The sequence below is a fragment of the Callospermophilus lateralis genome, chromosome 8 (assembly GCF_048772815.1).
Source record: "Callospermophilus lateralis isolate mCalLat2 chromosome 8, mCalLat2.hap1, whole genome shotgun sequence".
In the NCBI taxonomy this organism is placed as follows: domain Eukaryota; kingdom Metazoa; phylum Chordata; class Mammalia; order Rodentia; family Sciuridae; genus Callospermophilus; species Callospermophilus lateralis.
The window spans coordinates 40,192,863-40,204,029 of NC_135312.1; the positions used below are offsets into that span (position 1 = coordinate 40,192,863).

An 11,167-nucleotide genomic window follows, 5' to 3' on the forward strand; every position below is an offset into this window, starting at 1 on the left:
GCTATGCCACAGTGATTTTTCTCCTACCATAAGTGCTCCTGATGACACCCATTCCCTGGCTGCTTCTTCACGTGGGACTTTGGGTTGAAAGGTTCAGCAGGTGTGAGGGAGTGTTCCCTCCTCCTCACCTGATGGTGATGGGAGCCGGGGGAAGGTAGCCTGGCGAGGGAGAGGAGCACGGCTCCCTTTCCTGGTCATTCTGGAGGGGAGAGACTTCTTAGGCATCTAGCCAGTCAGTCTCCAGGGACTGAACAACCCAGGTGTCCCGTGCTGCCTGGTGAGGGCCCTACGAGAAGGATAGGTCACTACCCCTGCCCTCCAGATGGCTCACACAAGGAGAGAAGGTTCACACACTTAGAAAGCCTGTGGTGCTGACCGAACACTGTCATGCGAGCCCAGGGATAGGAGAGAATCCTGGAATAGTTTTGGAAGGCTTCAGAGGAGGAACTGAACTTGACCTGGCTCTGGCTATAAAAACAGGAAGGGTTTCACGAATGAATGTGTGTGTTTTCCTGGGGAAAGTCAAGTGCTTTTTCCCTCCTGGGACTCCTTTTTCTACCTTAGTTCTCCCTGTAGAAAGGGGCACTGTGGATCTTGTGGCCCAACAGAGAGAGTCTCACACCTCCCCCTGAAAAGCAGAGAATCATCTAGACAAGCCAAACCCCAATTTTGACTTGTGCTTTAATTATGTGAGCTTTTCTAGTCAAAATAATTTTCTTGCCCCTGATGATTCAGAATTTCCCCCTTGCTTTTCTGGTTTGCTTATGTTTGTAGCTCCAATCATCTGAAGCGTGGAAAAACATTTTAATGCTTTTTTTCTAAAAATGCAGAATTTTTGCCCAAGGTGCTTGGGCTAGACCAACCTAGAGTCCTTGTTAAGTATTTTTCTTTTTTGTGTGGTACTCGGTCTGTGAATGCCAGACAGGCACTCCACCACTGGGCTACATCCCCAGCGTCCCTTTGCAGGTCAAAGAGATGATAATACTTCATTTCCTTGGGAGAACCAGGACATTGAGGCACCAGGATCACCGGTGTTCCTCAGTGTGCTCTGTCACCTCATGCCTTCTAGCAACCTGCGGTTCATTTGCCATCCTCTTATCTTCTCTGCCTCTTAGGTGGCACACCCTACCCTGGCATGATGGTGGATTCTACTTTCTACAACAAGATCAAGAGTGGGTACCGGATGGCCAAGCCTGACCATGCCACCAGTGAAGTGTGAGCTCCTTCCCCCTCCGTGGTCCCACGTCCCTGCCATGTAGTCTTTGGGGTTGGGGCTGCCCACCTACTCTACCCATGCCCACTCCGAGCCCTGTGTCTCTCCAGCTATGAGATCATGGTGCAGTGCTGGAACAGTGAGCCAGAGAAGAGACCCTCCTTCTACCACCTGAGCGAGATAGTGGAGAATCTTCTGCCTGGACAGTATAAAAAGGTTTGTCTGGGCCTGTTAGGGTGGTGGAAGAATATGAGTCCTGGGGGGAGAGAATGGCTGGCATTTAGGCCAACACTGTTAGCACTGATTGAAAACAGCATTTTCAAAGGAGGACACAGATTGTGTGATCCTGTGTCTGGGGCTTTATGGAGCGCCCCGCGAGCTCCTGGTAGCAATGATGAATGAAAACCTCCCCTTTCTGCGGGGCTCCCCTTTCATCTTATGTCCCTGACACCTGTAAGCACTTTGTTCTCCAGATGTTTCAGTATCTGAAACTCCTGTGTAGTTAGAAGTGTCAGGACAACCACGTTCATTAAATTGCTGATTTGAATGCATTTAAATCCAGGCATTTAAATCCATGGTAAGTTGGCTTTCACCAGCTGACTGGAAGGAGTAACCTGACTGTTATCTGTGGCTCCAGCTGGTTTTCTGTGGCAAAGGAAGCATTGTGCAAAAGAACAAATGTCATTCCGTGGATCCAAGCAGAAGGTGTAAATGAGTGAAACAACTTTCTGCTGAGGCCTTAAAAGGGCAACTCAGGCGAATTTGTAATAAATTCTGTTTCTTTGATTTGCATTAGTCACTGTGTAGACTTTCCATGCTTACTTCTCTTCCATCTCAAGGAGATGTAGCATTAGGAGATTGCACTGGAAACTCCCATATGTTGAACTGGTAGTTAAATACTTGAGTTGGATTACCTCAGTGCCCACTACAACTTATTCTTTTTTTAAAAAAAATTAAATTTGTTTAAATGCCTTTTTATTTATTTTTTTTAGTTTTGTTTATATATGACAGTAGAGAATATTTTGACATATTTATATAAATATGGAGCCTATCTTATTCTATTAGGATCTCAGTTTTGTAGTTCTACATGATGTGGAGATTCACTGTGATGTCTTCATGTATGAACATAGGAAAGTTATATCAGATTCTTTCCACTGTCTTTCCACTTCTTATTCTCCCTCCTTCCCTTCATTCCCCTTTGTTTAATCTACTGAACTTCTTCCCATCTCCCCTTGTTGTGGGTTAGCACCCAAATATCAGAGAGAGCATTGGAACTTTGGGTTTTGGGGATTGGCTTATTTTGCTTAGCATGATAGTCTCCAGATCCAACTTTTATAAGGGAGACAAGATGGATACAGAAGGAAAATAACCTTAGGTTGGTCAAAGATGCTCTGATTGGGAAGAGATTGACATTACTGCTTAAAATAGAGTTTTGTTTTGTACTGGGGATTGAATCCAGGACCTTGTGCGTGAGTGCTCTACCACTGAGCTATAGCCTTCGCCATTTTTATTTTATTTTGATACAGGGCTTTCCTAAGCTACTCAGGCTGGCCTCAAACTTGCAATCCTGCCTCAACCTCCTCAGTAGCTGGAATTATGTCTGTGTGTCATAATGCCCAGTGGAAAATAGCATTTTTTATATTGGAGGTTAGAATTCCCTGACATTTAGGAATCAGAAAGATGTTGGGTATTCTGCCCCCAGTAGAAGTCCCCACCCCTTTCTATAGGAACCTGGGAGAGACTATGTGAGGAAAGCTATGGGAGTGCTGGATGTGAGTCCCAGCTTCTGACTTGGGGAAGGGGCTCTGGATATCTGAAGACCTAACAGCAGAAGAGCTCCACCATGTCCTCATCTTTGGGGAGCAAGATGCACAATCCCTAGGGCCCTTTGTAGTTTTGAAAACACCTCCCACATAAGTCACATATGTCCCCTGACTCCTGGGACTGTGTGTGGGTGAGTCATGTTTCCCTGGCAGAGAATCTTTGACCTAAGTCCTCAGGACATAAGATTGTCCTTCGTTTATCTAAATCCCACGTCTATGAGGTAGTTTGGAAACACATTTAAATTGTTGTAAGTTCTGAATGTCTATATTCATTGAATTTTATCCATGATATTTGACTAAATATGTGAAATGAATGCTCACAGAGTTATGAAAAAATTCACCTGGACTTCCTGAAGAGTGACCATCCCGCTGTGGCACGCATGCGTGTGGACTCAGACAATGCATACATTGGCGTCACCTACAAAAATGAAGAAGACAAGCTGAAGGACTGGGAAGGTGGCTTGGATGAGCAGAGACTGAGCGCAGACAGTGGCTACATCATCCCTCTGCCTGACATCGACCCTGTTCCTGAGGAGGAAGACCTGGGCAAGAGGAACAGACACAGGTAGATATGGGTAGCCACCCAGCTGCCCGCCTTGCCTCCCCCAGAACTCCCAAAGGGGAGAACCCAGGCTACTGATAACGAGGCTCTCCTGGATATCAAACTGTACTGGGTGATCAAGGTGCACGATCCCCAGGGTTCTTTGGCAGTTTTGAAAACACCTTCTAGAATATTCTGATCTGTCCCTGCACCTGGGACTGTGTGTGACAGAGTCATAGTTCCCTGGTGGAGAATCTTTGACCTCAGTCCTTGGGCCATTTGATCACACCAACACAGCAGCTGTGAGGATTGGTAATACTTGCCTTTTCTCTGTTGTCTTAGAAAGTCACTGAGCTGAGGATGGAGTAGAGAGAGACACGGAGCCAGGTTATTTGGTGCTCCATCAGTGGTTCTTAATCTTGGCTACAAATTGGAATCACTTGGAGAGGATTTAAAAACTACCGATATTCAAGCCACATCCAGGCTGATTTGTTCTTTCCTTTAAAACTTGTATTATGGAGAATTTCTAACAAATGCACAATTTACATAGTATAGTAGGGTCAGGTGACCATCACCCAACTTTGATGTGTCCAAACTCAGGGCTAGTTTGATGGCATGCACAACCATACCTTCACCTCCTGGGTCCCCTCTGGATTATTTGGAAGCAAACCTTGACATATCATTTCATCTGTAAACATTGTTGTAGGTTTCTCTAAGAGATAAGTGCTCTATTATTAAAAAAAAGCTACAGTAATTAAAAGTTATTAAAAATAACTACTGTGCCATCTTCTCACCCTAAGAAATGGGCAGTGGTTTAAGAGCAACAGATACCCAGAGCTGCAATTTCCCTGGTCATCTCACTAATGTTATTGTACTTTTTTTTTTTTTTTTCTATTCAAGACCCAAATAAAAGTCACACATTGCATTTGGTGATGTGTCTCTGTCAGTTCTCCTGGCCTCCTCTGTGGCCCCTTGTATATCATTTGTGAGGAACCAGAGTGTTTGCAAGCGGGGCTCCATGTTCAGAATCCTGCCGATCCCATCCCTGTGGTGCCTTTATTTTCTCCTGTATTAGTTGTATTACTGGGTGTTGGTTCTGAGGCTTGACTGGGTCAGCTGGATTTTCAGAATGATGTGTGTCCTTCAGTCAGGAGGTACAACCGTCCTACTGTCTTTTGTGACATGAGCAGTGTTGGTGATCATTACTGAGATTCACCTTGGTGATGCTAATGCTCAGCCAGGTTTGAGAACTGCTAGCTCACGTGGACCAGATGGACAGGGCCACGACCTTGTTCCCAGCTCTCACCGCCTGGCCTTTGGTGGAGTGATAGTGGCTCCTGGATCAGGGTCCACATTGTTCATGGGTTCCCTTTGTTCAGGACATTGCTTTACCTTCTTCCTTAGTCATTCAGTTAAATACATGCAGTTATTTAAGCAGAAGAGCATAGCAGTGTTTTGGAGGTTTCTGATTATACTTTCTCTAACCAATATAAGTAGAAGGTACAGTCAGCCCTTGTTTATCTGGAGGCTCTGGGTAATTTAGAAGCACAGTTTTTGTTTTTGGAACTGGAGGTGGGGCCAAATGGCCTGTCTGACTTACCTTTCTAATTATGCTTTGTGTAGGTAGCTTTTACAATGGGCTTATATTCCTTTAGCAAGCAGTGTTCCTCCACTTTGGGGGGCTTGTGCTGGGCAGTGGGTCTAGGGGCCCTCTCTGCCTCAGATCTCTTCTCCATTTGCTTTCATTGTGTTGACGGTTCTGAGCAATACGTCACCTGTAAAAGGGTTCTGCTTTGAAATAAAGTTAGAAATCCCAGGGTAAATGATATCAGGAAGATGCCTGGAAGTTTTCTAGGAAAATACCAGGCTGGGCTGTAGAATTCACATTCTACAAAGAGAACAATTCTAGTTGCTAGGTACTTGTTAGACTTGCTAATTTGAACTTCTACGAGGGCAATGTATTTGGTCTTCTTAGAAACACTCATGATGTATCCCAAATATCCTCACCTCGTCAGGAGAGACTCTGGCCCTAAGTGGTGAGATGGGCTGGGTAGGAGGGGACCCAGCTGGGAGGCTTTGGCTCAGGCAGGCAGGAGTCAACAGGGAATTTATCAGCCTTCTCCTAAGGCTTATTTGTTGGCTTTGGGAGGGGAGTGGGCATGGAAAGACAGTGCCTTGTTGTGGAGGGCTCGGAGTATCAGGTTAGAACTCACCGGAACCAGGCCTTGGGCTATAAGATAGGCACAATTGCTCAGGAACCAGTTGAAAGTCCAGTTGTCAGCTGTCACTGTGAAGCCTGAGCTTGGGTGCCAAAGCATCTGGCAGGAATGGCTCCTCACTTCCAGTGGCAGTTACCTGCTTTTGTCCCCACATTCCTGCCTCCGCCTGTGAGATAGATAAGCAGAGGGGTCTGACTTACCTATCAAACTGCCCCCCCCCACACACACCTGGAGGGGCGGGGGCAGCAGTTCCTACCATGGCATTTATGGTAGTGTCAATCCAAGGATGGATTGGGCCTCTAGCTGGGGCCAGGGACCTACAAGCAGCATCCAGCTTCCAGAGAGAGGGGTGTTAGGACTAGGTGATCATCAAAACCAGCCGAATAGACTGGGGTTCAAAATGAGGTGCCAGGACCAGGGTACAAATGGGGAGGCAAAGGCTCAGTTCCAGGGAAAGTCCCGGTCTGGGATCACGAAGGGACAGCACAGCTCAGGGTTCTGGGAGCTCTCCAATCACTGTTTCCTCTAGGCTTCCAATTGGCCAGCCTTGGTTCCCTGCTTGGAAATGGATAGAGAGAGGAGGAACATGGACCATGGAGTCAGAGTGGGCCAGATAGGACGTGGCTGGAGGATGAGAGCACATGTGAGGGTGTGTGAGTGTGGGTGCACACAATGTCCTATGGAAGGCCAAACTCTCTTTATGGTCTATAAGCCATGTGTACAGCAGTCTCACAATTAGGAGAATAAACTTTGGTCCTGCCCATCAGCAGAGGATGATGAGTTTGCAGCAAAAAGATGTACAGAAAAACAAAGATAGCAATACAAAGCAGAGCAAGGATAAGACTGTAAGATTCACAGAAGGGAGGACAGACGGGGACTGTGACAGGCCAGTGACTTTAGGGAAAAGGATTTTCCCAAAAACTTTGGTGAAAAATGCTTAAATGTACAGAGATGTTGTAAGAATATATCTACCACTTAAGTCAACACTTGTTGACATTTTGTCACATGGGCTTTATCTAGCTGTATGTAAGTAACCGATGTTGTGCGTCACCTATTACATGTAGAATGTATACGCATAGCATGTCACATACAGCCATATGCAAACTTTATGTTTCTTGATCCATCATTTGCAACTAGATGGGAAACACCAAGATACTTCCCTCCCAGGGTACAACACACACTTCCTAAGAATAAGAGTACTTTTCCACATGATCACAATATTGTGATCAGACATAAGGAAATCAAGAGCTCTTCCCTGATTATCATGTAATGCCCAGACTTTCTTCAGATTCAGAATACAAGTTTGAATAATAATTGCTAACACTTATTGAACATTTGTATGCTTCATGATTATGACCTTATTTAATCATCCCAGCAGGTATACTGTTGGGCATTCTTGTCATGCCATTTTATAGGCAAGAAGACAAGTTCAAGTTCAGGATGTTAAGTAAGGTGTGTGACGTCCACCCCAGACATAAGGCTTTTTTACTCTAGTTACCCTCCCTCTTAGCCCATATTCTAGTAAGGAAGAGCCTTCACTGGGTCCTTTGAGACTTAGAGGGTGCAGGATGCAATGGGAAGGGGGAAGAGGCATTTCAGGAGAGAGGGGTGAAATCCCCAGAACTCAGTCTGGAAGCTCAGGAAGTCTCCGGGAGAGCAAGTGGCTGCTCTGGCTGTGCTTGCAGCGGGTTTCCTTTCTTCCCTCTTCCTTCCTGAGGACTTTTTATCAGCCGATGCTTATCTTCTCTTCCATTAGCATTGCATAGGGAAAGTAGAAATTATCACGGTTTGTTTGCAACTCAGATGTAAGACCTGGGAGGAGGAAAGCTGAGTAAAGAAGGCCTGTGCACTTTGGTTTTCCATGTGACCCGCGCAGCGAGGGATGATGAGCAGCTGTCTGCCATGGTGGCAGAGTAGCCACATCTGGCAGCCTGAGTGTGAGTGCCAAAGAATCCTGCGAGTGTCGCTCATCTGCCTTGGCAGCCACCCTGGAAACGGGGTCACGGCTTAGCTGACGAGTACCCATGCCTCACCTTTCCTTTTCTCCCCCTCTGCCAGCTCACAGACCTCTGAAGAGAGTGCCATTGAGACAGGTTCCAGCAGCTCCACCTTCATCAAGAGAGAGGACGAGACCATTGAGGACATCGACATGATGGATGACATTGGCATAGACTCCTCAGACCTGGTGGAGGACAGCTTCCTGTAACCAGCAGATTTGGGGTGTGCCTTCTACTCCAGGAGCCGCTTTCGGGTCCTTCTAAGAAAACCACTTTATCACAATGCAACGGTCCAGAGGAGGATTGGGTGATGTGTGAAGTTCCCAGCCAAGGGCCTCAGGGAGCCTTCTACATAGGAACAAATGGGATACTTTGAAATGAACTTTCTCAGCGTTGTCTCTGGCAATGCTTCAGGAGCATCTCAGCGGTGTGTGAAGTTTGGAAATAGGTGGACAAGGGAATAATAAGGCCACAGAAGTCGAGCTTTGTGTTTCAAGGGCATTGGTGAGATTCCCACAGTCAGAATTCGTACTGCAACAAAACTCCAGCATTGTATTTATGTAAATAACTCTAACCAAGGATGTGTTTAGATTTGTATTAACTATCTTCTCTGGACTTCTGAAGAGACCACTCAATCCATCCATGTACTTCTCTCTTGAAACCTGGTTATCAGCTGCTGTTGAACTTTTTAATGAAGTGCATGCAAAACCACTCTTGAACCTTAAAAGGTACTGGTACTATCACATTTTACCTTTTTTTTTTTTCAGTGTTAAAGAGATAAAAGATAACAATTAACCAACCTTGTTTGATAGATTTGGGTCCTTTAGAAGCCCAACAACTCATTTTCGTATTGTAATCAATGTTTATAATAATACTACTGTTATCAGTAATGCTAAATGTGTAATATGTAACATGATTTCCCTACAGAGAAAGCACAATTAAAAAAAAAAAAAAACTTACTAGGTAGGTGACAAGTTTGACAGTTTCTGACATTTATATTAAATAACATGTTTCTCTATAAAATATGATAATAGTCTTAGTTGATTAAATTTAGTAAGCATAGAGAGCAAGTATAAGTAGTGATGTCCAGGAAGTCAAAGCTTTTAATTGTGTACTAAATAGGTTCCCTAATCCATGATACTAGAATCAGTTAATGACCCACAAAGTAATGGGATTAGAAATAAGCAAAACCCCTGAATCCTCAGTGTGCTCAATAGAAAGGCATGAGCCTGTGCCAGTGACTTCTTGTGTCATGATCCAGTGGAAATTACAACAGTCGGCAAGAAGAAAGGATTTGCAGAGAGACTTCTTTCATGACCTGTGATAACTATGGTGGATCCCCAAATCTACAAACCTTAAGAACCAGAAGGATGCTCTAACATCAGCTTCTTTCATTCATCTCTTTCCCCCAAGAGAGAGTTTAAAACCCTGAGATGATAAAGGTGTTGTTTCATGAAGGCTGTGTGTGCATTAGCCTGACTCTAATTCCCACATATGACCGGCAGCTGCAATCACTAGATTCTATGTCTCCGTTCCAGAGATTCTGGATTAGTTTGAGGGAAGCAGGGACCTCTATGTTAATAACTCCCTGGCTATTCTGATCAGTCACTTTTCAAAAACACTGGCTTAGGTTACAGGAGGTTGCTATGGGAAAAAAAAAATAATTGGAAATTTGGAACTGAGCTAAAAGTCAACCATGCCGGAAGCCTACTATTTAAGTCCTTTTGGCTTTAGGTCACTGACATTTAATGCCATATATCTAGCAATTGCTGCCCTTAATTTAACTTTCCTGTCTTAGTTGAGGCTTGGAAAGCTAAATCTTGGTTTTGGCACATCTTCTAAAAGTTTGAGACAAAGTAAAGTCACAGCTTCCTACTGCACGGTGGAACCGATTTGTCCCCCTCAAGGAAAAGCACGTAAAATACATGACACAATTCTGTTTGCAACATTTCCTGGTCTCTGGACAGATAGCCAGGTCAATATTCTGGTGAAAAAGATCAAAAAGTTTTCCTAATATTTTGGGATTAGGTGGGAGGATGGACTGTCACATCCATCCAAACTGTTAAATTGGTTAGTGCGGGTTCATCGGCATTCTCCGCAATGTTCTTAATTGCCGACACCAAATGAATGAAACATGGGCTGTGATTACTGCAATCACTGTATGTGCTTCCGGCAGGTGATGCTTTGGAAGATGTAGCAGCAATAACAAGGTACTTGACTACCCACTGGTGTCATCTCAATGCAAGCCCCAACTTTCTTACCCACCTTTTTCATGGGAAGTGTGAAGACTGAGCCAGATTGGCCAATTAAAAACGAAAACCTGACTAGGTTCCGTGGAGCCAATTAGACTTGAAATACATTTTGTGTGTTTCTAGAATCACAGCTCAAGCATTCTGTTTATCACCCACTCTCCCTTGCACAGCCTTATTTTGTTGGTGCTTTGCATTCTGATGTTACTTTGAGTCTTGCGTGACATCACCGAGGCTGAACAAAGATTCTCAGACCAGCAGCTTTCAGTCCTTACAAATGCTCCCACCTAGGATGAAATGGGACTCTTTTTTTTCCCCTTGCAGTGTTTTCAGTGTATCTCAGATTTGCTTCCTTTTGAATCTCCTGCAAAGTCCCCCTCAAGAAAAATTGCCAATCCTTCCTTGCTTTCTATTTTTATGATGACAATCAAAGCTGGCCTGCGAAACACAATTTGTGACTTTTTTTTTAAATGATCGGTGATATCCTTAAAATGTGGTCTGCCAATCTGTACAAAATGGTCCTATTTTTGTGAAGAGGGACATGAGATAAAATGATGTTATACATCGATATGTATATATGTATTTCTATATAGACTTGGAGAATACTGCCAAAACATTTATGACAAGCTGTATCACTGCCTTTGTTTATATTTTTTTAACTGTGATATTCCCCACAGGCACATTAACTGTTGCACTTTTGAATGTCCAAAATTTATATTTTAGAAATAATAAAGAGAAAAAATACTTACATGTTCCCAAAATGGTGGTGTGGTGAATGTGTGACAAGAACTTGCTAGGGAAGGGAAATCAATACAAAATGTATTTCAAATGCCCCTGTTCATTTTTTTCCTCTTAAAACCTGTAAATGAAGATCTATTTCAATAAATGATATATATGTATATATAAATATAATTTAAAGTTTTGCTGAGGTTCCAGCATTTTTTTGTTTTTAGTTTGATCATATATATTAAAGCCATCCTGTTCAGCTTTCTTAGCAACATTACAGTAGGACTCTATGTTTCTAATGGACCCATAGACAACTGAAGATTTAAGATGTTATTTGGGTTATTGAGTTTTCAGACACATCACTTGATGTAAAGATGATTGGCACTTGGCTCATTTTGA

At 43.9% G+C, this 11,167-nt stretch overlaps 1 protein-coding gene across 2 annotated transcripts in view; it reads left to right on the top strand.

The window, feature by feature from the left end:
- Positions 1-10,954, top strand: part of Pdgfra (platelet derived growth factor receptor alpha) — a 49,559-nt gene extending 38,605 nt beyond the window's left edge. For both annotated transcript variants that reach the window (XM_076864504.2, XM_076864505.2), the window contains exons 20-23: positions 1,116-1,215; positions 1,324-1,429; positions 3,360-3,601; positions 7,855-10,954. In XM_076864504.2, the coding sequence (XP_076720619.1) occupies positions 1,116-1,215; positions 1,324-1,429; positions 3,360-3,601; positions 7,855-8,002 (596 nt within the window). In that variant the 3' untranslated portion in view covers positions 8,003-10,954. The remainder of the gene's footprint in view (positions 1-1,115; positions 1,216-1,323; positions 1,430-3,359; positions 3,602-7,854) is intronic.
- The last annotated feature ends 213 nt before the right edge of the window (positions 10,955-11,167 follow it).